Source organism: Vicugna pacos, chromosome 21 (genome assembly GCF_048564905.1).
Source record: "Vicugna pacos chromosome 21, VicPac4, whole genome shotgun sequence".
In the NCBI taxonomy this organism is placed as follows: domain Eukaryota; kingdom Metazoa; phylum Chordata; class Mammalia; order Artiodactyla; family Camelidae; genus Vicugna; species Vicugna pacos.
In genome coordinates this window covers 15,514,126-15,539,601 of record NC_133007.1, presented here as the reverse complement: position 1 = coordinate 15,539,601, position 25,476 = coordinate 15,514,126, and the positions used below count along the sequence as shown (strand labels likewise).

At 45.4% G+C, this 25,476-nt stretch overlaps 2 protein-coding genes across 3 annotated transcripts in view; one reads left to right on the top strand and one right to left on the bottom strand.

Moving 5' to 3' along the window:
* Positions 1–24,614, top strand: ATP1B1 (ATPase Na+/K+ transporting subunit beta 1). Its single transcript, XM_006211094.3, has 6 exons — positions 1–597; positions 5,030–5,158; positions 16,967–17,122; positions 19,330–19,514; positions 22,083–22,163; positions 23,143–24,614. The coding sequence occupies exons 1-6, from the start codon at positions 501–503 to the stop codon at positions 23,404–23,406; spliced, it is 912 nt and encodes a 303-aa protein (XP_006211156.1). The 5' UTR covers positions 1–500; the 3' UTR covers positions 23,407–24,614.
* NME7 (NME/NM23 family member 7) overlaps positions 24,423–25,476 on the bottom strand; it is a 173,996-nt gene continuing 172,942 nt past the window's right edge. For both annotated transcript variants that reach the window (XM_072946172.1, XM_072946175.1), the window contains exon 12: positions 24,423–24,711. In XM_072946172.1, the coding sequence (XP_072802273.1) occupies positions 24,679–24,711 (33 nt within the window). In that variant the 3' untranslated portion in view covers positions 24,423–24,678. The remainder of the gene's footprint in view (positions 24,712–25,476) is intronic.

Sequence of the window (25,476 nt, the reverse complement as noted above, 5' to 3'; positions counted from 1 at the left end):
GCCAATTTCTCGGCTCGTGGCGGGCACCTGGGTCCTGGGTCCGCAGTCCGTTTGTCTGTCCTTCCCTCTGACTTTCTCCTGCCCCCTGCCCGTCTCTGCAGAGGTCACAGGAGGCGGGGGCCGAGCACGCGTCCCCGGCGGCAGCGGCAGTGGCAGCTGCGGGTTCGCGGGGCCCCCGAACCCCCAAGGGCAAGAGGAGCGCGTGGCAGACCGAAGAGAGCCCGTGAGCGGCCGTGCGCCCACCAATAGGTGCGGGGCTCGGAGCCGCCCAGCCTGCGCGGTCCCTCCCTCCTCCCTCCGCCCCCGCCGCCTCCCCCTCCTCCCGCTCCTGACTCTGCTTCTCCACCGCGCGTCTGGCACTCTGAGAGCCGCAGCGGCAGCGGCGGGTGCAGCCTGCGGAGAGCCAGGCCGGGGACGCCGACCGGCAGCCGGAGAGGACGCGAGGGCGCACGCCGCAGTCACCCACCCTCAGTCCCCGCGGCGGCTGCTGACCCGCCACTATGGCCCGCGGAAAAGCCAAGGAGGAGGGCAGCTGGAAGAAATTCATCTGGAACTCGGAGAAGAAGGAGTTTTTGGGCAGAACCGGTGGCAGTTGGTGTAAGTACGGGGTCCGCAGCTCTCGCCCCTGGCGCCTTGTCTCTCTGGATAGGCGCATCCCCTGCGCAGGCTCTGCGGACCGCACGGCTCGCTGCGCGCTGCCGAGGGCGGCGGGGCATCGGGTGCTGAGCGCTGCTGGGATCGCGCCGGCCTGGGCTTGTCATCCTCTGAGGAATGCGGAGACCCCGGATAGGCGCGGGCTGGGGGCGGGAGCACGCCGGCCAGAGGGTTATGTATATTTTAGCGGTTTTAGTGATTTGCAGTCTATCTGAGCGTCGCTTGAGCCCTTCCGTCCTGGGGATGGTCAGGCTCTGGGAGACTACATTATGTCTGTCCCGATAGTCATGTCCCAAGTCCTAAAAAATGAGATTTGAGGCCATGAGAGAACCACACGAGGGTAATCGGATCGAATGCAGGCGAGGTTGTGTATTACGGCACCATTCTTCGAGTCTAAATGTGTACCTCAAAAGGAGGAGGCGGCAGAGGGGTGGGTGGCAGAATCCATCCACACTGCAGCATTTCGTAGCGATGCCCAGAGTTTCCCCCGGTGACCTCCCCTGGAGTCGTCATAGCCCAGAAATGGCCCAGAAAGCTCCATGGCAGGACTCCGTTTCTGAGCCGTGGCCCCGAATCATGGCAAAATCTGGCTGTTTTCAGTGTCTAGAGAGAGACTGCAGAATCAGTAGCTTGGGTTGATGAGGGTGAAGGGTTGGTGTAAGAAACAAATGGCACAAAGGCAGAAGCAGGTCATTTTATGAGATTTTGGGACAGCTGTTGCTTGGCTGGGTAGACTTTTTTCCCCCTATTGAAAATTAGATTCCTTACTTGTCTTCCACCTCTACACGTGAAGGGTGACATTTTTTTTTAAAGGTCATTTTGAAGGACAGAGTTGTAGGCAAATCTATAGAGTCGTGATTGCGGGGGGGGGGAACTCCCCCCTCCTGCATCACTGCCCCCTCCTCCTTCCCTAATATCATCACCATCATCATCATGGACACCACTAGCACCACCACTGCAGCCACTAAGGGAGCCCTGGTAGGTGCTGATGCGGTGTTCCTGATTGGGAGGATCTGTGAGCATCGGCATGAGAATGAGTCAGGGAAATAGTGCTTGGCTGACATTTTGAAATGGAAGAGGCTGGAATATGTGATTTTTGTAAGGAAAAAAAATGCAGCCTTGTAGTGGGTTTCTCTTGATTGAAAAGTAAAGGGTTAATAATGCATCACTCTTCAAGGTTAGTCAAGGTGAAACCTCATCACAGCCCTGTGCTTCCCAGCATAGGTATTCCTAAGCCATGTTAAATCTAGGTCTTTAAAGAGGTGGGTTTTAGCTTATATTTTGTATTTTTTTTATCTTGGGAAGACTCTGTTCTTCAGTGGGATTATTGCCATAGTTTCTCATGCATTAAAAGATAACTCTCTGTGTTTCCTAAATGTGGAAGGGAAAACCTGAAGAACCTTTGGTGTGGGGGGGTGAACAGCTCCCTGCCATCTCCTAGCTACTCCTGGTAACTTGAGTGAGGCCTGGGGGGTGCACTGCGGAATGGGGCCCCTTCTCCCGGATTCACTGGAGGTTCCTGCCCTGGTGATCTGACTGACCCCAGCCTCAATGTCATGTCATTGACTCCAGGCATATTGTAATATTTGCCCTCTTGTATTTTCCCTCCTCATAAAATATATTTCTTTCCTCATTCCAATTCCAAAATAATATTTGCTTTAGAGGGCAAGGCAGTATGGAACAACTTGTTCTGTAAGCTGGTGTTTAATAAGGCAGCACCTCCAAATGATAGAGAAGGAGAGAGAATATCCATGTCTTGATACCACATACAGCAGGGTGTCAATACACTGATTAATGAATGCAGACACCAGGACTGGGGCTCCTGTCTCATCTTTCCTTCCATTTCTCAGGGTGCAGGTGCTGGGCTAAAAACCCAGGTTTTATTTTGCGCTAATACGCCTGCTCCTTTCTGGCAAAGTAAGAAATGACAGAGGCTCTCGTAAGCGGAGAAAGTGGCAGTGGTGGCTGTCTCCTGTGGAGAAAGGCCACCTTGCCAGCACTGGGCCCAACACGGATGCCCTTGGGACCAGGGCAGGTTGTCCTTGGTTCAGTTCTGCCCCTAGGTAGATTTCACCAAGATGGACGCAGGAGCCTCGCCTGTCACCTGCTGGAGAAAGCGCATCATGCAGGTCACTCAGTGCCTTCCAGCTTTTCATGAAGTTAATGCAGGCGCCCATAGGTTTTGATGTTTACCGCTGGGCTCAGGTGCCATTTTTCCTTTTGCCTGTGACCCTTTGAAGGGTGCTCTTGTTTTCCCTAACTGGAAAAGCTCTATGGTACTTGTATTTTTTTTTTTTTTAAAGGAGGAGACATTGCTTAAAAGGAAAAAAAAAAAAGAAAATCTCTAAAGCTTACCCTCTGTGCCACCCCAGCCTGTTGGCACAATATGTCCCGCTTTTCTTCCCGAGCCTGCTGTGGGGGCCCCGCCACACCTGCACAACCCACTCCAACCAAATGACCTCACCACACTCGCTGGGGAGATTGTGCTAAGTACCATCGCAGAGCAAAGGAGAAGAATCCTTCCCTTTCCTTTGGGTATAGTGTCGGGCAGATTGGAAAGGCTGTGTCTTCTCAGATGTAATCAGTGTGCTTACAAAATGACTTGTTTGTCCATAATTATGTTTGTGTTTTAAATTGTGGCCTCAATCATGGCCCTTCTCATGTTGTTAGAATCAGCTATCTGGTGTTCGCAGAATGAGTATAAAAATGCTTCCGTGCTGGAGCGGCCAGCTGCGGTTAGGCCAGGGGCGCCAAGATGAGGTGGGGGCGACAACAAAAAAAAGGATCCAGCAGTTCTCTCTCTGACCGTGTTATACCAACTCTTGCACCTCTTAGGAGCATTCACTGGAAAATTTTTCCAGATCTCTTGACGTCACAGCCTTGCCATTTGCCTACTGCTGCCTGGATACAGAATGCAGCACTTAACCCTTGCCCTGCGGGGAGGCACTGATTGCGTCGGGCAGCTGGGGTTCTGGATTAGACCATCTTTTCATTTTTCTTCATCTTGGCTTGTGTCTTTGCCCTTTCCCTTGTTCTTTTTTTTTTGGATAGAGGAGAGAAAGAGATAATTATAATTAAGCATTTTGATGTGGTTGTATATGTGTTTTGCCTGTTTTAACAACTCCCGAGTGTGATTTCCCCCAACCACTTATTTGCTGGTAGAAAAGTTGAGCTTTTAAATGTGTGGAGAGGGCAATCTGGCTGATTCCAGCCACAGTGCACCCACTCCCTCCCAACATCCCTCCCAGGGCGCGCGAGTGCGCACGTACACACACACACACACACATTTCTTTTCAATAATATTTTTGTTCTGTTGCTTGTCCCCAAGGACCCCAGCATTTAATGCAAGAGATCTGAACATTTTTAGAAGTAACCTAAGGCTCCTTTGTGCAGTCATGTTTCAGAAGACTTGATAACCTGATGGCTCTCTGTTCCCCCTGCTGCATTCACATGGAGTTGTTTGGCTGGCATCGGCCGCCGGGCGATGCCTAGTACAGCCTGTTACTATGCGGCTAATCGGGGAGGTAATCCCTGTAAACCAGTAACTGATACCCTCATTCCAGTCTATGGGCTTCGCAGTTTGTTATTTTCTTGGTTTTTTTGGCTTTTGCTGCTATTCCAGCCTCCATTCTGCCATCCTGATAATATGGGGAAAAGAAAATGAAGTTTATCAAGTCAGTCCTTATTCTGGGTCCAGTCAGAGATGGAATGAAAACTTGCTGGCCATTTTTACTATAGCAATTCCTTCTCCCCTGGCCTCCGTGTTTGATTTTTGATTCCCCCTGAAAGAAGAGACAGTGTGTTTGGTCAGGAAAATGTCACTGGGTTTCTCAGCATTCATCGCTGTGTCTCAGCATAAAAACTCACAGGCATTTGAGCGTTTGGAGAAGCAGCAGACCCTGGATTGTGGCATTGAAATGTCAAGGGATAAGTCAGCAGAGAAAACACACGTCTCGAAGGGAGTATGATGTCATATTTGAAAGGCATTGCATAAGCACGAAACACAGCCCCAGATTTTATTGGTGATCTTCATGACTCTCTCTCTCTTTTTTTAATGTAGGGAATAAAGTTATTTCCTATAAAGAATCTTATTTCTGGCTGGATAGTCCTCCTACCCTTAACCACCCCTTCAACAGACACACACTAGAACGGAGGGCTCTCTGCCCAACCCTCTGTTTTTACCCCGCAATGTGGGAGTGAGGTTCACTGTCTTGATCAGTGTTGGAAAAGGAAGCTCTGAAGACCCAGGGTGGAGGGGAAGCCAGGAAGAAAGGCCATTCATCTCAGAAAGGCCGTTCATCTCTGTGACGGTTAGCCTTGCATCCTGAGCATGTGACTGCATCATAGTCTTTTTGTTTGTCTGTTTTCCTTGCAGTTAAGATCCTTCTCTTCTACGTAATATTTTATGGCTGCCTCGCTGGCATCTTCATCGGAACCATCCAAGTGATGCTGCTCACCATCAGTGAATTTAAGCCCACGTATCAGGACCGAGTGGCCCCACCAGGTAAAATGAACGTGAATTAGTTCGGTTCTTCCATAGCAAAGAGGGGTGTCACTTTTTCAATTGCAAAAACATTCTTCTGAAAATTGCCTGTCATGTGGTCTTCAGCCCAGCCTAGAAAGGAAAACCAGGAACTTCGTTCTGTTGCAGGCAGATCTCCTTCCCGCATTGCAGGCAAAGCTCCCGGGGGCTGCAGACATCATCTTTTCACAGCTCTGCGGGGAGGGGGAAGAGCCCTGGTCCTCCACCCAGCCTGCCACCAGCTCTGTGACTCCCAACCAGGGAGGGCCGCCTTCTTTCATCTCTAACATCCCATGGGTGGGTCAGTGGGATCATTTGGGGGCCTTTCCGGCTCTCATGCACATTTTTCACTTTCTCAGAGGGACTATGACTCAGATACATCCTTTAAAAAACCACGTTGGCTACTGTTTTTAAAGGTTGACTTATTTTTAGGGATGATGAGATGCTCTGAAGTGGCCACCTACTCCCAGGGAGGGGAGAGGTGACTTCAGGGGTCCATTCTCCCACCTGCTGTCAGCGGGCAACTTGACTTTGAACAAAGGCACTCTGTTTTCACTACTTAATATTTATACCTGTTTGTTGAACAGTCTTATTACTGGCTTCCTGGGCCCACTTTATAGGTTAATTAACTGCCTCCTCTAGCTCTGAAAATGGGGGGCAACAAAGAGGTCATCCTAGACAAATGCAAAGTGCCACACGAGTGCCCTGCAGTGATTTGTGTGCAGTCACTGTTGAGTGACGGGCACCATGGGCGTGCATATCCACGCTGGTCCCTAAAGCCCAGGAAGGGCCACTGCCATCATGCCTGAAGCTGACAGGACAGGACAGCAGAGCCACCTCAGCATGATTGTTCCGTTGGTGATTGTACTGCCCTGCTCTTCTAAAAGTCATTGTCAGGAGGACCTCGAGAGAGGAGATGTTGCATAACTTCTGAGTTCTCACATTATCAGTGACCTTGGGGCTGCTGCCGGGGGTGGCAATGACGCGTCCCCCTCTCCACTTTCCCTGGGCAACAGTTTAGTAGCAGCTGTACTGAGGTGACAATCTCGAGGCTGTCTTCATGGTCCTGAGCGGCCTTGATCGAGTGTGGCGGCTGGTCGCAGACTTGTTGTGTTCACCTCCTCCTCCTTGGGTATGAGAAAGACTCTCAGAAGAAATTCTCCTGAATCTGGGGGTGGAAAACACTGGTCTTTAGCCCCAAGTTCAATAGTCCTCTGCTATAAGAAAAACCCTAAATATTTCTAGGTAAATTTAGGTCTAGGGGATTTTGGAAGTGAAAAAAGAAAACATGTAAGTATAGAAAATGATTGAAACCTGCTTAATAATCCACAGTTTCAAGCAGCTATTTCCCAAAAGAGGCGGGGTCGGGAGAGTCTGTGGAAAGGTTGAAGCAGGAATTCTGGTGTGCACAGAGAAACGTAGGATCTTAAATAAACATGTTGGACACTGGTGTTTGTGACAGTAAGCATGGTGTGTCTTTTCACATTCACTCCTGCTAGGATTTTTACAGTAGTATTAGTAGTCGTAATTTAAATATGTGTGGAACTTTTTTTTTTTGTCCATTTAAAAGCTATTTTTCAATCATGATAACATTTTCTAGTATTTCTTTTACTCAAAGTCAAAGGTAACCCCAAAGTCAAGCATTTTCTTTCATTTCTCAGATTTAAAAAATGGTTCTTGAGTCTATAAACTTTGGGGAGTCAGTTAAAATTAAAAATTTTCTTCATGTTCTTTGCAGAAAGGGAAATTTCACTTTCAGAAAGAAATAGCCAAGACAACAAGGTCCTACTGTATAACCCAGGGAACAATATTCAGTATCTTGTGGTAACCTGTAATGAAACAGACCAGTTACCTATAATGAAACAGACCAGGCAAAGGAATGTATGTATGTACATGTATGAGTGAACTATTATGCTGTACACCAGAAATTGACACAACATTGTAAACTGATTATGCTTCAACTGAAAAAAAAAATTCAAACAAAACGAAACAAAAGAAGTAGCCAAAGTGCTGGACTTTTAAAGGAAGGACTTGCAAATGACCTTGCCTATAAAATCTCCTGTCTGAGTTGCTCAGTCCTTCCAACACCCTCTCTCCCTGCACCCCAGCCTCCCCTTCCTTCCAGCCCCTTCCTAAAAGACACATTCTTAGTACCTATATTTAGTGTCCTCACAGCAGTTGGACTGACCTGACCAACCGTCACTTCTCCAGAGGAATGCTGGTGGCTCATCTTAGAAATATGCATTCCTGTCCTTTGGTCTGAGTCACAGGAAAAGTGCTTCCTTCCACAGTCCTCCATCTTCCCTGTCCTGTGCCCGGGGTTCTTTGTCATTTCTCTGTCTCTCCTTTTCCTCGTCCCCTCCCCGATCACCTTGCCAGGAGAGTTGAGGCCAAGCTCCCTTTTGCCCTCGCCTTTCCCAGGGACCTGACATTCATCTGAAAATGATAGTGGCCTCTGAGCAGGAACGCCAGGTCGGCAGAGCACTTGCTGCCAAGAAAGGCAGCCCGTGGACCCTCCCTGAGTGCTCTCAGGGACCTGAACCGGCCCCTCCTCCTGGTGTCTTTCGGAGCAAGAATTTGTATTTTTAGGGGAAGGGTGTAACTCAGTGGTAGAGTGCATGCTTATCAGACACGAGGTCCTGGGTTTAATCCCCAGTACCTCTATTAAAAATAAAGAAACGTAATTACAACCCCCCTCCAAAAAAAAGCAAACAAAAAAATAAATGAACTTCAATTTCCACAAACCAAATGAGTGTATGGAAGAATACCCTGGCAATTTTTTGGCTTCAACTTAATATCTCTAAACCTCTATTTTCATGGCAGTTAGAGAGGGAAACTGTACATTTAAGTCAGATGATCCTAGTGAATGTGAAAGAGCTGGTCCGTCATTTAAAGGTGTAAAGACATATCAGTGCTGTCATTAACTGAACTTGAGTCATGAACCCAGGTTCTGACTGACTGGGTTTTGACCACCCTTTTCGCACTGGATCAGGTCTCTTCTAAATAACACGTGAATGGGGCCAAATTAAGGAGTGGCAATTGTGCACATTTGGGTCTACATGTCTGTGATACTGGGTAAGCGGCTGGGCCAACCACAGGAGCCTCAGAAAAAGGACGAAATCATCGAACAAGTAAAATGTGAGGACAGATGGACAACAGGTAGAGTTCCTGGCCCTGAGCAGTGCTGGCCATCATTGCACATGGCATTCCTTACAGCCTGCTGCCGTGGGATGTTGGAACAGATCTGCCTCCTTAGCCTGGAAGGCCAGGACTATTGAGATAGTATGTGGAAACATATTAAATTGCTATTTTTGTGGACCAAAAATGGTTGTTTCTTGGCAGTTTCACGTGGCCTAACCTAAGTATGAAAGCAGCCCCTGAGGTTCTAGGCCATGACACACAGTTCCCAAAAATGTTGACCGGAGATGCACAAGCAGGCGGTGTGGAGTTGGACACAGTCCCACCATTACACACAGTACTTAACCTCACTAAGCCTCAGTGTTCCCATCTATAAAATGGGAGTAATACTCTGTGAGGATTAAATGAGGTAATAAATACATGTAAAGTGAATAGTACTTTATAGTAGCAAACCTAGTGGCATTAGGTAAGGCTATTAACCGCCACCTCTATTTTTATAGCCGTACCCTTTCACTAGAAGCAGTAGTTTGGGGTTTTCTTTGTTTTTTGTTTTTCCCTTTTTGGATACTGAGTTCAGTATTTCAGGCTGTGAGCTTTGGCTGATACACCAGGGATGCCTTGTACACTTACATTATCATGAAGGTCATAGAATCTTAGCTTTCTGTGAAAAGTGTTTAGAAGTTGGATTCGTAAACATGTTTAAGAAAAATGTTTTCAGTGCATTTAATTGACCTTGTGTTGGTTCTGTAATCTCTCCCTTTAAAATGCCCACATTTGTTGGCTCAGCCCCTGCCCAGCGTTCGTCCCTGGGGGACCCTTTTAGGAAGGTCCTCAGCGGCGGTCACTGGCATCTCTTTTTACCCTGCTCCTGGTGTTGGATCTGGAGAAGGCAGGAGGCACACGGGCGTGCACGCTCCCACACACACTCACCGGCCCCGGTGTGACCCTGCACTTCGCTCTGCGTGTCCCATGTTTAACGGAAAAGTCTCTTCTTCCATCTGTGCTGCCCCATCTGACCTCACGCCCACGGAGCCACGGTGGGATGAGGTGAAGGTCACTGGTGTCAGTCAGGGGTCCAGGGGAGAGTCCCAGCTGCCCTGCTCCTGGTAAACAGGTGTACGTGTACACTCTTGCTCTTCCTCCTCTTTGGGTTGTGGGCGGGTTTTTTGCTTTACTTTGCTTTGAAGTAAAGATGGCTCAGTGCAGGAAGAATTCATTTTAAAAGGGTCCTATATCCAGTGAGATGGTAACCAGCATTGAGAGGAGGGAGAAGAGGGTGGGCGAAGACCAGCAGAACACACGGGCGCCCCCAGGAGACTCCATTTCATCTTGATTCCAAGAGATGTCTCTTATCTTAAAACCCATTAAGGTACAAGGTGTTGGAATTTAAGTCTCAGCATGATTAAGTACAATTCTTGAGAAGCCATTACATCAATCTCAGATTTGCTTCTTTTTTTTTTTTAACAGAGATACATAGGTGATAATTTATTTTTTAAGACTTCATTGTTTAGAACAGGTTTAGGTTTACAACAAAACTGAGAGAGTGGTCCATAGATTTCCCATAGACCCTCGGCTCCTGCTCCCACCAGCCTCCCCCGTTATCAGTGTCACTCACCAGAGGGGGACAGTTTTTACCAAGAATGAACCTGTGTATTACTGACCCCTCATAACCACCCAGAGTCCACAGTTTACCTTAGGAGTCACTCTTTTTTTTTTTTTTTTTCAGTTGAAGTATCATCAGTGTACAATGCCGTGTTAAATTCTGGTGTACAGCCTAGTGATTCTGTTATACATACGTGTATTCCTTTTCATATTTACAGGCTATGATAAGAATTGCTTTTTTTTTTTAATACTACATCACTCATATTAGTCTCTTTTATTTACATTTCGGAGATGGAATTGTACACATTTGGCTTCCTTACACTTTGGAGGAATTGTAACCTTGAAGTGCCAGTAAGGTGTCTCTCTGCTATTTCGTTAGATTCCGTTGATCCGTGAGCTGACACAGTAAATGTGCAGTGCCGCCCAGGCCCACCTGCTGCCCGCATCCCTGTCCATCTCTCCTCCCTCCCTCAGCTGGGTCCTGCCAACCTACTCCCAGAATTTGAGGCAGCGGATAAGCTGGCCTTGATGGCCTTAGGACTTCCAGAAGGTACTGCCCAGCCTCATGGTTCAGTAAAGGGCTGAGGGCGGCAAACTCCAAATTCCTTTCCCCAGTGGACCTCACTGTTTGGCTTCCACAACTCACCTACCCAGGCTGCTCTTTCTCCATCTCTAAAGACAAGGGTACAACCAGTAAGTCAGCTTGGGTGTGCAGGAAGCCTACTGATTAACTGAGAAATGTTCTTGGAGCCACAGAAAAATGTCTTACGTCATATGCTCATTTTAGATGAGTGAGCAGAGCAGAGACCCTGCTAAATAGGACCAGGTAACAAATTTCATGGAGGGATGGTGGGAAAAATGACTAATGAATCTCTGAAGCTTCATGGAGGGCTTTTCTGCTTGCTCACTTGAGGGAAGGGCTCCGCTGTGGAAGATGTTTGTGGGAAGAGCGCCAGCCTCCCAGCGTCCATTTCTGCCTCCATTTCTGTGGGAAAACACGATGGGGTTGGACTTGATGTCTGTGCTTGTTCAGTGCACTCAGTCTAGGAATCTCAGGACCTGAGGGCCGTCTGACACAGACAAGGCTAGAGAGAAGTTGGGCAGGTGGAGGGGACCAGGGAGGGATCACCTAGTGGCTTCCAACCAGACATCTCTTTTCCCACATACTCACATGAATAGCATCATCTGATACCACGGAGAATATGATCTCTTATTTTAGGATATTGGTCACTTGGCAAATTTTTTATCTAAAGTCAAATACACTGTGTGCTTGTTCTTCAGTTTGACCTTGAACAGAAAAGCATAATTGATGCCTTTTTTTTTTTTAATGGAGATACTGGGGATGGAACCCAGGACCTTGTGTGTAGTAAGCATGCGCTGTACTGCTGAGCCATACCCAATCCTTTATGTCAAATAGTAGGATTCAACTGTTTTTCCCATTGTAAAAATGGTTATCTTTTATTTTATTGGGGACAAGCACAATCATGTGCAAAGATATGTCCCTATGAAATTCTTTGCGCTTCTAAAATAGAGCCCCTGAACCAAGTAATTCTCTCTCTGTGCACCTGAAGGGAAAAAAGTCTGATGATAAAGGGTAATTCTGCAGACGGAGAAGGGCCTTCAGCCAGGGCACATGGCATTTAGCTTAGACAGGAGGGAAGATTTCCGCCCGCTGAGGGTTGTCGAATATCTAGGCAGGCTCGCTCTAGAGAAGTTCCGCTGGCTCATCTTTCCGAGGCTTTTCAAAGGAAGCAGCCCCTCAGGGGGGTTGGGGAGATTGTAGATGTGTAGATGCCCAGAGGCAGGGAGGGTGGCTTCAGCAGCGATCCCAGGTCCCCTGGGGCAGAGGTGAGGCACAGGTTTCCAGAAAGCACAGCACACCTTTTTTCCTGTGCCCTCCCTGCCATTTGTTAGGTAAATTGATACTGGCCCTGCAGAGGTAAAATAAAAACTGGAAACAACAACCAAAACTCATAGATATCTTAGTGGCACTTAAAGGGGGAAACTGTGTGTGTGTGTGTGTGTGTGTGTGTGTGTGTGTGTGTGTGTGTGTGTGTAGGGATGTGTACATATATGTATGTGTCTAAATGTACATAGAGACAAATAGGTTGAGAAATCACAAACTTGCTACATTATAAACCTAATTGAAAACAAAATACTTTCTTCCTAGTGAAGAGCCTTTCTTTTTCCCTTCTCTTTCTCTTGTCACTGCCCCTGTCTGCCCTAAGCACCTACTAAAGCCAGAGATTGTTTTCCTTATTTGTTTCTCAAGAGATAGGGAACCAAGCAGAGGCCAGTGTAATTCTAAAAAGCAAGTGCAAAACCAAAAGGATTTAAAATAAAAAAAATTTTTTTAACTTCAAATCTTATGTAAAGTTGACAGACTCATTAAAAACCAGTAGTAAAATTTCACATATCTAAATTCTGATTTCAACCCTTTCAGGTGGCTTTATTAAATAATAATCAATATGTACTTTAAGGTAAATGATCAGATCAGGGCAGAGCTGGGCAGAGCTCAGCATGGTTCCTGTCAGCTCAAGTTCAGAAGACTTTGGAGAGGCAAAAGGTTAGATCTGTTTCCTGGAATATAATTTGAAACCACAAGCCAGTGATTGGGTGTTCTGCTATCTTTGGCCTCTGGGAGTTACTGCAAACAAAGCTCATCCTTGTCCAGGGCTCCAATGTACAACCCGAAGGAGTGGGCAGTATGTGGAGAGGGCAGCTGAAAGCATTTGATCCAGTGTGAACACCAAGGTGAGATTTGTATCATCCTTGGAGAGAGTCAGAGCTGAGGAATTTGTCTGTGGTCTCAAGATAATAAAGAAGTTGCCAAATCCAATCCTATTCCTTTCTATCCCTTCTTTCCATTAGTCTGATAATGTAAAGTAAAGGGTTTAAAGGATTTAGATATCAGGTCAAGGGTCCTCATTGCCTCTTGTAAGGATCTAATTGCTTTAGAGAAATCACTTTGGAGAAGAGGAATTTTCCTAATGGTTTAGAGAAGATCTCATCAGAGGATGCTCCTAATTAATTAAGATTATCCAGAACAGAACAGTCCAGGGCACTGATCTCTGAGAGCTTTCAGGAAGAGAAATTCTCAGGCCGGCAGGTAGGCTCCAGATGAAGAAGAGAGAGGAGGCAGATGTAGTGGGTGAGGGAGCGCGGGACCTTCCAGAGATGTGGGGAAGGAGAACGAAAGTGTGTACCAGGGAGGCTGGCTACACGTGATGCAGGGCTGGGGGCAGGAGGAGGGGAGGCGCTCTGGATGTTTGTGCATGTACCTGTGTGCTCCGTAGGGGAGGGTTTGGAGAGAGGAGCTGAATGTGTGACCTCAACCCAAACCATTTATGCTTTTCTGGAAGCAACCTTTAGATGAGAAGTTGAGTATCTTAAAAGGACAGTCTCTGAGGCTTATATTAGTTACACCTTCTAGGACCCTTCAGAGAGACCCCAGAGGGAAACTTTAGCCTAGGGAAGAGAGAGAGAGATGTGGCTGAGCCTCCTGGGTTGAGCTGTGATGCCTGGGTTACCTCCTCCAAGACTGTGTATCACTTAAAATGGAAAGGACGGGGCACACATTTTGGCCCAAGGTCTAACCCAGCTGGGCAACTCACAGGAGGTATAAGACCCAGTGCTTAACTGTCCATTCAGCTCTTCGCATGCTCAGTTCCACCAGTTCCTGATGCTTCTCAGTACAGGACACAGGCAAGATTCTCCAAGCGTGTTCGCTCTCCATTTCACTCACATGGTAACATACAGACTCAGCAGGGCTTAGATCATGAGCCGTACTTCCGGAAGGCCGTTGGGCTGGACATTGGTGGACACAAGACCAATTGTCTATAACTCTTTTCTGGGCCAGTGGTGCCACTGTGCGTGTAATAACAATACGTATATTGCCATTAATCAGATCTTAGATGATCAAAACAGAGGTGCTAAAGAGGATCACTGGTGCAAGCCTCTGGGTAAGCATGAATTTAGTTTTGACCGTAGCTCTTAGGCTCCCGAGGAGTTCACTCTCTAGCAGTACCTTTTGTTAGTAAAGAGCCCCGAGCACTGAGTGAGAGGAGCTAGTGCTTTTGGGTTTCCCACGTGTCACCCGGTCTCTTTAATAATGGCGACCCTGCACTTGGCATTGGGAGGGAATGAAAAGCACTCTGCAGAATCCCTCTCTTCCTGTCTTCACTCTCCTTTTTCTCTGGGAACTCTGAGATATACATCACTCATTCTCACACACACATCCAGGAGGTGGAACCTGAGCAGCCACTGGAAGAGAGGATGCAGAAGCAGCCAGAAAGTGAGAGGCAGACGGGCTGAAGCCAGGCCCGAGGGGACATCGGCCTGTGTGACCCTCACCTTGCAGTCTAGGTCCTATCATGTCTACTCTCAATAGGGTTGCTTTCCTCTTTTTAATGTGTTGGATGAGATCCTCCGAACCTCACACCGGGCTCATTGACGTTTGGTTAGTGTGTTGCTTTTTGCCATGTCACCTGCTCTGCAGATGGATCATGACTGACAAGACTGTTAACTTGTCACGCTGATATCCCCGTGGTCAGCTGGCCAATTCTTCCCCCACCTTCCGCCTTCCTAAAGATGAGGCGAGACCCCTCCTTGGTTTCTGACTTCATCTTCCCCCTTCATCTGTCCACCACTCTCCTGCCTTCTCTTTTCCAAGCCTGGAAGCCCTTAGATCTTCCCTTAGTCCATTTCTGTGCCCCCCACCAATAGTACCCCAGCACCCAGAGTACCTGAAATAGGTTCCGAGCAGACCTCCTGCCTGACAAATTCAAAGGCATTTGCCTGAGTTCTCTGGCAGCCCCGTGTGCTTGCTCTCCCAGCGGCCACTGTTCCTGGAGGCTCCATTCTCTCCTGACTCCAGGTTTATTCTAGGAGAACATCCCATGGTGCTGGGTTCTGTCACACCTCCTGCTGTGGGCCTGCCTCTGTACTTAGCCCAGGGCCAGACAGGTCACCTTGACTTAAATGTCCTGTTTACAACTCAAACCAGGGCAAAGACCCCCACCGCCCCAGGCATTCTGCATTTCAGTGGTGGGAGGGGAGCCCTCTTGACCGTTCTTCTTCCAGCACGAAATCCCAGTGGACACATCTCACCTCTGTTTATTTCACTTTATTTGTTTGAGTGTATCTGTCATCTTTATTATGCGGCCTCTTTGTACCATAAGTGGTCACAATGCCAGTTTTCTGACTTAATATTTTTCAGCTTCTGTTTAAAGTGCGTAAGTCATACAACTGTGAGCATCTTAAAGGAATGTTTTAATTGCAGTAACCTTTGTTTCTTTTTAACTGAAGATTTTTTTTTTTCAGCCACTTCCCCTTTGACTCATTTGCATCTCTGGTGACAGCATTTCCACCTGAATTTCTCCGATTCTGCGTCATCCTTTTTCTTAATGTCACTTGTAGTTTGTCTTGGTCCCCCTGTGCCTGGCTCCAGACCCTTGCGTTCCTCATCTTCATCTCCTTGCTTTCCATCCCTCTAGGGAACTGCAGGCATGGAAGAACGTGCCCATTCAGCCCCCTGAGCTGGGCTCCCCTCGTTATTTCACTGCTTTTGAAGCTTAAAGCCACCCTTAATGATGAGAAAGAGTAACGGCCATTGAGCCCCGCCCCTGTGAAGCCTGTTCTCAAGCCTCACAAAGGTTGTTGCCAAAGTATGACTACCTTTGAGTCATCACTTCCACTTTAATGAGGTCACTGACTTCAGACCTGCATCACGATTGCTACGCTCGGGTTCTAATTCTCGAAAGCAGCGGTTCTCCAACCAAGGGTGCTTAAAGATCTTTTCAGGCTTGTGAAGCAGATTCTCAAGTCCCACCCTTAGAGATGGTGATTGGGCAGGTCCCAATGAAGCCCGGGAGGCTGCACGTGTATTTTACTTTGTTTATGCTTGCACATATCTATCATCTTTATTATGTGTTTAACAAGCCCCAAGGTGAGACTGATGTCGGTACCCTGAAGGTACCTTCTGTGCCCAAGTCAAAGAGGGCGGGTCTGGGAGTGGGGGTTCCGATAGGGTTGCCAGATTAGCAAACAAAAATACAGGATGCCCAGTTAAATTGGAACTTCAGATACACCGTGAATAATTTTTTTATGTATTTATGTCCCTGATATTACACGGTAACCAAAATTATTCATGGTATATCCAGAATTCAGATTTAAGCAAGCGTCTTGCATTTTATCTGGCAGCCCTAGAATAGAATGCCATGTGATTGACTCTCCACCCATCGCCCCGGGGTAGTGCTTGCTGTTCGAGTATCTGTTTAGGAAGTCTTGTGAATGGCAGAGGCTTTTGGAAGTTACAAGATCTAAAAAGTCAGTTAAATCCAAGGTACATATTTTTTGAATTTTACCCTGGCTGGCACGTGACTTGCTCAGAATAACCACTTCATTTCGGAATGGAAAGCAGGAGTGGTAACTGCACCTAAATCCTGTATTCCTCCAGTTTAGGTCCCAAGATCCAAAGGAAGGTCTCTACTGAGTAGTCTTGAGCCCGAGAGTGTGTAGTGGTCATAAGTTAAGTGATTAAAGGAGTATGGAAGAGGACCTCTGTGTTCGGTCTTAAGTGGCAGTTAGGGAAGGGCGGGCCACCTGCACGAGATGCTGGCTAACAACGCACTGTTTTTGGACTTGGGCACAAGGGAGGGCTAGTACGGTAACAGGCTTCGGAGTACAGCACGCTGGGGTTGGCATTCTGGCTCCACTGCTTCCCTGTGACCTTGGGCCAGGTGCTTAACCTTTCTGTCCGAGAAGTGTTTTCATTCATAAAACAGAGATAATGCTGATCATGAAATGTTGCTGGGGAAATTGCATGCTATTATGATATTAAGACAGAGTCACTGGCACATAGGTACTTAACCTCAGTGCCAGAGAAGGGATGTCATAAGAGCGATAAGCACTTAACCCATTCTTTTTAGCCAGCTGCCGATTAGCAAAATCTGTTTTCTACGTGGAGAATCTGCTTTTGAGGTGTCTTGGTTGACTGCCTTCCCACTAATGATTTTTTTTTGTGTTTTTCTCACTTTCTTCCTGGTCTAGGATTAACGCAGATTCCTCAGATCCAAAAGACTGAAATTGCCTTTCGTCCTAATGATCCCAAGAGCTATGAGGCATACGTGCTGAACATAGTTAGGTTCCTGGAGAAGTACAAAGATTCAGCCCAGAAGGATGATATGATTTTTGAAGACTGTGGCAGTAAGTAGACATACTTTGGGTGTCTGTGGTTAATTCTTATTTCCTGTCTTTATTTGTTATTTAATGATTGAAAGTTGCTCCTGGAATAATTAAAAGATTGAACTCTGGCCATATTAAGAGGATACTTTTTTTTTTTTTGAAGCAGGAAGACTTTATGGGTTAGGCTTGGATACAATGAAACAAACAATGTAGCCTCAAGTACTACTATTATCTGCATTTGAAAGGTCTTATTATTTGAAGACTTCCGTGTTACCAAACAAAAGTTCCCGTGCACGGTGACACACAGTGAGGCCGAACAAACTGGAAGTCGGAGTTTGGAGGAGAGAAAGGAAGGTTTATTGCTGGGCCAAGCAAGGAGAATGGGTGGCTCATGCTGGGGAAAAAACTCCAGTGATTTTTGGGGAAACATTTTTATATGCAGAATTTGGGTTGAGGGCTACTGGGTGTGTGGCTTTCTTCTGATTGGCTGGTGGTGAGGTATCAGGGTGGTGTTCCAGGAATTTTGTGCTCAATCTGAAGTCACTATCCTCCACCTGGGTGGGGGCCTTTGTTCCTGCAGAAGAACTCAAAGATATTGTTATCTGTATTCTTTGAGGAGGAACCAGGACCCTGAACCATGCTGCACAATTGTTTCTTGACTGCTCCTCCCTTGTGGAGGGTTTCTGGTCAGGGTATATTTTAGAGACCTGGCTGGGATGGATAATGAACTATGTCTTAGGCAGCTGAGCATTTGGGTAAGGAAATGACCCATGAATGTGAAAAACGGCTCTTAATTGCATGAAGCCGTTGACAGGAGCACACATCCTCCCTCCTGCTACCTGGAGACTGAACTTCCCAGCCTTGTCAGACCTACCAAAACAAGAGACTGCTTGCTCCAAGTTACTGGGTGCTAACAGCTGTTCTGATTCAGTTCAACTCCAGTTCTTAAAATGGCAGCCTGTTGTGTAATGTAGGGTGAATTGCCATTTTAAGTCATTTTGAAAAGATCTAGTAATTTAAAAGAAACGTTTTCACTAAATGTTTCTCATTAGAATTTACATGAGTTTTTCATCTTACTTTGTAGCAATTAAAAGGCCCATATGACAGGCAATTAGGGTGAATTCACTTCTCAGGAGATGGACTGAAGTGAGGCACTCTACCGTTTGAAGGGAAAATCATTAACTTATGAACTTAAAAAATGTATAATTTATGGTATTTGCATCAATTTCCTGCAGGATGCTTTGTTTTAACTTTGAATCTATTTTCATTTATCTTTTCTCTGGCTTTGAAATCAAAGTAGCAATAAAATTTCTCAGCTTGAACAAATGCTTCTAAAACTCACAGTGTTGAAAGGCAAAAACTGAAATAAAAATTTTTTCTGAAACCTTGAATGGTGGTTGAATAGAAAAAAAAAAATTCTTCTTCCCATTTTACTGTTGAACATGTTCATTAGGGGCATAGCTCCAAGAAATCCTGACCGAGAAACTTCCAGTTCTGAAAATTATTGGCACTCCTTTGAATCTGTGTTCTAATTATAACGTCCCTGTTATTGAGCTGCGCTGTGTTGACCTGTGTAAATGATGCCACTCATGAAGCAAGATCCAATTTCCTTTCAGTCTTCTAAATAGCCGAGTCATCCATTATTTAAAGGAAGGGAAGTATTGGCTCGTCAGGCACTAGGAAGCTTTGGTGTGGGGTCATGTACTAGCTTTTGGTAGAATCCTTTTTTAATGTCAGTGAAGAGATGAGAGATGACTTGCTGGAAATCCTTCCCCCCGCCCCCTTTTTTTAAATGTAGGTACTGGGGATTGAAGCCAGGACCTCGTTCATGCTAATCATGCGCTCTACCCACCCCTGGAAATATTTCTTTTAAGCTTTTTTTCTTTTCTTTTCTTTTGGGGGGGGGGAGGAGGTAATTAGGTTTATTTATTTATTTTTATTTTTATTTAATTTTGGGGGGGAGTGGAGGTAATTAGGTTTATTTAATTTTTTTTAGAGGAGGCACTGGGGATTGAAGCTGGGACCTCATGCATGCTAAGCAGGCACTCTACCACTGTGCTGTATCCTCCCCCAAGGCCAGATATCTTCTCTTACTTCAGATGATACATTAAGGGCAGAGTTAGCCCTGTCTGAGAGTAACTGGTCATCATGACAAGGAAGAAGGGGTGCTTCTCAGTGGTGCTTGGGGACGTGTGGGTACGAGGTGAAAATGGCGTTTGCCTTTTCAGATGTGCCCAGCGAGCTCAAAGAGCGAGGAGAATTTAACAACGAGCGAGGAGAGCGCAAAGTCTGCAGGTTCAAGCTTGAGTGGTTGGGCAATTGCTCTGGACTAAATGATGAAACTTACGGCTACAAAGACGGCAAACCATGCGTCATCATAAAGCTCAACCGAGTTCTGGGCTTCAAACCTAAGGCAAGTCCCCTTGCAGAGCCTGGCATGTGGATGAGCCGTTCACGGTTGGACGTAGCACTTCATTGGTATGAGAAGAGAATGTAAGGGACTTTGAAAGGATACTCAGTGACAGTGTTGAAGCCACTCAGTGGAGTAACACTGCAGACTTCTGTAGCCACCTTGAAATTCTTAGAGTCAGGTTATTAATCTCATCTCCTAAAGTTAGAGAAATTCTAAGTGGCAAAGCCAAATTCTGAAGTTCTGTGACCCTGTTCTTCATACTTCTTTAACATTATTCTACAATGTAAAGTTTTTACAAGTAAAAATAGAAAAGAAGTATCTTTAAATTTAAAAGCTACCTGCATGTTACAGTCATATTCTAGTTTTGGTACGCTTAGAACCAGAGTACTAAAAAAAAAATTCTCTGGTAGTCTGAAAAAATGGTGCTTTTTTTCCTGAATGAAGTTTTCATTGTCAGATTAAAAGTTGCATACGGTCTAGGTTGAACTTTGATAACCATGCTGTTGGCTTTTGCTATTATTGCAACTTATAATGGGTAAATATTACTTGAAATCACCAAAAAATGGCAAATTGCCTTTGCTCAGCATTTGGTGAGATGATAGTAACTCTTTAAAGGAAGGAGACATGTATTGGTGTTATCTCTGCTTTTATAAAACCACTTATTTCATTCTCTCCCCCCAGATCATGAATAAATAATGCCGTCCTCTCCCCTTAAGCATGGATTCTTCCAGAAGGTTTCCGCTAATTGCTCATGTGAGCATTGCCATTAAGAGTGTAGCTTATAGTTCTGATAGGAATTGAGTGCAGGATACACAGTTACATGAACAAACTTCCTTCCTTTCTGGACTTTGACTCTTTTGTTCATTAATTTTTGATTATCTGCAATCAGTTTATTTCCACAATGCTTGTCACCTGTAAATAATATTTTCAAGAGAAAAATCAGTGTAGAGATGAAAAGTTTTATTAGCGTTAACTGAAGGATGTGTTAGAACTCCTTTACTGCCACCAGAGGCAAAGATGGATGAGTGGGTGGATGGATGCTTGCCTGGCTGTCTTGATGGATCTCCTACAGAAATGAATGTACCTCTTAACAGAATTTTAATCTTCTTTCCACTTAGGCTAGGATATAATGGAAGAAAAATGGTGAAACCATTATGTCACACTTAGAGTTGATATTCATACGGCTAGGAAACTCTTCATCAAGATAAACCAGCTATAAACCAGCGAAAGGCATTGGTGTGGTGTCTCCAAGGGAGGGCTAATCCTGATCCTTGTTCTCTGAACCCCTCACTTTTCATTATTCCTTTTCATAGACATTGAGTAATTTTTGTCCGCCACAGAGGCAGTCCATCTAGTCTACTGTGACTCACTTTTCTTTCTATATCTATAAAGATATTCTGTTAAAGTAATGAATTCAGCTATTCTTTCTTCTCAATCCGTTTTTCTTTGAACTCCCCTTGGTTATCCATTGCTATATTCTGATTTGCCACCCCACCCCAAATCCCCAGCTCTTTTGTTGTCAGAATTATTTTTGTCACAGATGGTGGTACCCCAGCATCTCCCTTGATGTGCCCATTTCCTCACCCGCTGAAGACAGATTCTGGCCACTTCTTTATCAATAAGCATTTTCTCTTCATATTTTTAAAGATAAATCTATTGCTGGCAGAAAGTTTCAAGAGAGTCAAATCTAGATAATCATTTTCTTATATTCCAAAACAAGAGTACCACCAAAAATATTTGTTCTTTACTGGTACAGAGAATTGCCCATTTTATCTGACCTCGATTAGACTATGCGCGTGTTACGTCTCATGTCAGGACTCACATGCTATGCTGGAGTGAGTAAGTAAGGGGCTGTCTTCCAGGAGTAGGTGTCCATCACACTTTTTTTGAGGTGGATTTGAACTAGGGCTGTAGGAAGGCAGGTTCTGGATATTTCACTACAGCAGTAATTTTCAAAGTTTACTCTGGGTCCCTTTAATGGATTCACCCCTTCACAACACCCTTTCCTTTAGGGCTAGGCCACTTTTATCTGTTTTACATACTGGTCTTTCCTAACAAAACTGGAACTTAAATGGCAGTGCCTCCACTGGAGATTAAAAAAAAAAAAAAAGAGTGAAAGAAAAGCTTACTTGAGGGAGAAGGATGGCATTATTTATTCATGGCTCAGGAGGAAAACCCAAATTTTATAAAAACAAATGTCAACCAGCTTTTCCAACTAATTATTATAATCTTAGCAAAGGAGGAGCATTATTTCTGAGTTGGCTCTTATTATTCGGTGTCCTTGAATGAGGCTTGTAATGAGTCACCACTGGAAGCTCCTTTTAGTGCTAGGCTGCATCACTACTCAAGCGTAGTGGTCGTGAAACGTGGACACTTGTTTTTATTTCAAGAAAATCTCAACATGCCCTTTCGTGGATTGGTCAGGAGACTCGTGCGTTCTGCTGTCCTCAAGTGTCTTACGATTTCAGTTGACTTCTTGTGACCAGTGTGTGCTTGCTGGTGCTATAAACTAGTTTTATTTTTTTCAGAATTTACAAACTTACTGACCAACGTGGGTTTTATTTTTAGCCTCCCAAGAATGAGTCCTTGGACATGTACCCAGTGATGAAGTACAGCCCGTATGTTCTGCCTGTTCAGTGCACTGGCAGGGTAAGGAGACCTTGAGCAGGCGGGTGGGGCAGGAGAGGAGGGGAGGATGAATGAGTTTAAGTCAGAGGTAAGATTTCAATGTGGGAAATAAGAAAACACTGCTCCCAGGAATCAGTCGGTTGAGTTGTACTCTACTGGGTACAGGAAGATGTGACAAGAATAAGACCATTTGTTGATTTTTCCACTGGAAAAATCTGGAACTAGCTGCATTTAATCATTTGGTATATTGGTTTCTAGGACTGAAGGGTGAACTGCCTCACACAAGTGCTTCTCTGGCCCACATGGTGTGTAAAAAATTCAAAGCCAACATTTTTTCTTTTAATTGACAATTTCCCATTAAAAATTGTGGTTTTGGCTTTTCTTTAAGAAAAAAAAAGAACACTGAAAGATTACAGTAACCATCAGCCTACGTATGTTTCCTTTAAATCTAAAAACAGGTACCTGATGGTTTAGGGAGAGCAAAATAAAAAAAGGGGAATCCCGAAATAGTCTATTTTCTGTGGGCACCAGGAAAGGAAATGGACACAAGGAAATAAAAAGGCAAAATAGTTCAATGTTTGGAGATAGTGTCATTGAAAATATCACCCACCAGGCCGAAATGGAAGAGTTTCTGATTTTCAGTGGTGGCCCTATTTCTAGGAGGCTGTGTTGGCTTGAGGAAATGCTTAGTTGGCCTTTGCTACTGTTTCCCATTTGTACGATGAGAAGAGCCTCCTTTTATGATCGTTTCTCAAGGCGGCTGTGGATTAGAGGCGTATCCATCATTTCTTCTCGTGTTGGATGCAGAACGCTCATCCCTCGGTGGTGAATGTGCACCTCCTTCCGAGCTGGATGTGAGCCAGGCCTGTCAGGGTGGCCCGTGTCCTCCAGCAGTGGTGTGCACACTCCGCTGTGGGGCTGCGAGTCGTATGTGTACGGGGACCCCAGTAGGGAGCCAGGATGTGAGCCGCTAAAATCTCAAATCCTCTCTGGTTTCCAGCGAGACGAAGATAAGGAGAAGATCGGAACCGTGGAGTATTTCGGACTGGGCGGCTACCCCGGCTTTCCCCTGCAGTATTACCCCTACTACGGGAAGCTCCTGCAGCCCAGGTACCTGCAGCCCCTGCTGGCCGTGCAGTTCACCAACCTCACCATGGACACGGAAGTCCGCATAGAGTGTAAGGCGTACGGGGAGAACATTGGGTACAGTGAGAAGGACCGTTTCCAGGGACGCTTTGATGTAAAAATTGAAGTTAAGAGCTGATCACAAGCACAGATCTTTCCCACCAGCCATTGAAAAAAAGTTTAAAAAAAGATAAAAACAAAAACCTACTAGTCTTGAACAAACTGTCATACGTATGGGACCTACACTTAATCTATACGCTTTACACTAGCTTTCTGCATTTAATAGGTTAGAATGTAAATTTAAAGTGTAGCAATAGCAACAAAATATTTATTCTACTGTAAATGACAAAAAAAAAATAAAAATTGAGCCTTGGGACGTGCCCATTTTTACTGTAAATTATGATTCCATGACTGACTTGTAGTGAGCAGTGTTTCCGGCCCCTAAGTATTGCTGCCGTGTGTGTTTTATTTAGTGTACAGTACGACAGGTGCACACTCTGGTCATTTTTCAAGCCATGTTTTATCGTATCTTTTTTCTACTTTATGTGAGCAAGGTTTGCTGTCCAAGGTGTAAATATTCAATGGGAATAAAACTGGCATGGTACCTTTTTTTTTTTTTTTTCCTTCTTTTTGGGTTTGGCTCTTTCAAAGATAATGGCCCATCAATGAGCATTTTAAACACACTCCATAGTCTTTTCCTGTGGTGTTAGGTCTTTATTTTTATTTTTATTTTTTTCCTGGGTCTGGGCTGGGGGGGTGGGGAGGGGTGGGCTGTCATGGGGGAACTGCCCTTTACATTTTAAGTGACACTACAGAAAAACACGAAAAAGGTGATGGGTTGTGTTGTGCTTTGTACTGAATGCTGTCTTGACGTCTCTTCCCCATCCTCCAGTACGTCCTGAAGCTGTGTCTGAGATCTGGCACGCCCGTCACTCTGCCTAGTGATAGGGTGAACTTACTCGCTTTGTACATTTCCTTTCACTTTCCTTTTACTTTTTTCTTTTTCCTTTCTCTGGAGGCATCACATGCTGGTGCTGTGTCTTTATGAATGTTTTAACCATTTTCATGGTGGAAGAATTTTATATTTATGCAGTTGTACAATTTTATTTTTTTCTGCAAGAAAAAGTGTAATGTATGAAATAAAAACCAAAGTCACTTGTTTGAAAATAAATCTTTATTTTGGACTTTATAAAAAGCAATGCAGTACCCCATAGACCGGTGTTGAATGTCGTCTACAGTGCAAAAACCCGTGTTCTAACATCTGTCATAATTGCCAGGAGTACAGTGCTCTTGTTGGTCTTGTATTCAGTCAGGTTAAAACAATGGACAATAAAAGAATGAACACTCCTCATGTGCGTGATTCACTCTCGTCTCAACGCCCCAGCCTGTAACTTCCTTACTTTCTGTACTGCTAGTTATCCAAGATCTTGAAGAAATACTGAACCTGGAAGACACACGTGGGGTTGCATTAGTTTATGTGGAAGCTTGGCTTCCTCCACCCAACCGAGGCCAAGCGCTCGTCAGGACCCCGGACACGGGACACCAGGGTGCACAGCCCTCCCCAAAGAGACAGGCTCATCGGAGACAGAGACGCCTTCGCTGAAGTTTTAAAGGTCAAGTTTAGGAATATTTTGCCGTGACACTCAGTTTAGAAAACATCGAATTTTGGGTCCTGCTAGCGCTTCACTCTAGACAAGGCTATTAAAAAAAAGAAAGTCAAAGTTGTTAGTAGTTCAGTTACCAAAAACCCTCCTATGAGGTTAGGTTTGAGGTTCAGTAAATGAAGAAGGTTTATACCTTGCTTTTTGGTCCCTCGTTCGGGCCCAAGTCCTTATTTAGCCATATATTCAAAAGCCAGCCTTCGTGTGAAAGACAAACCTGAGCTTTCTGAAAAATGTTCTCCAGGTATAACTGAGCTGAAGATTTAGTATCACTTAACCAGCAGAAATACCCAGACTAAAATCATGGCATCGACTTGGGGAAAATGGAAACCTTCCACACACAGCCTGGGCTGCCACAGCTCACGCCAGCCCTTCCCGCCTTCAGGCTGGTCCTGCGACAGCCCTTTGCTATGAAGCTGAAATGCCTCTTCCGGGAGGTGGACCCGGAGGCCCACGGCCATCTCGAATTTGGCACAGCTTGTTCAGAAGTAGCAGTAACAGCTATTTACTGCCACCTTAGGGCCTCACATTTATTATCCGCTGATCTG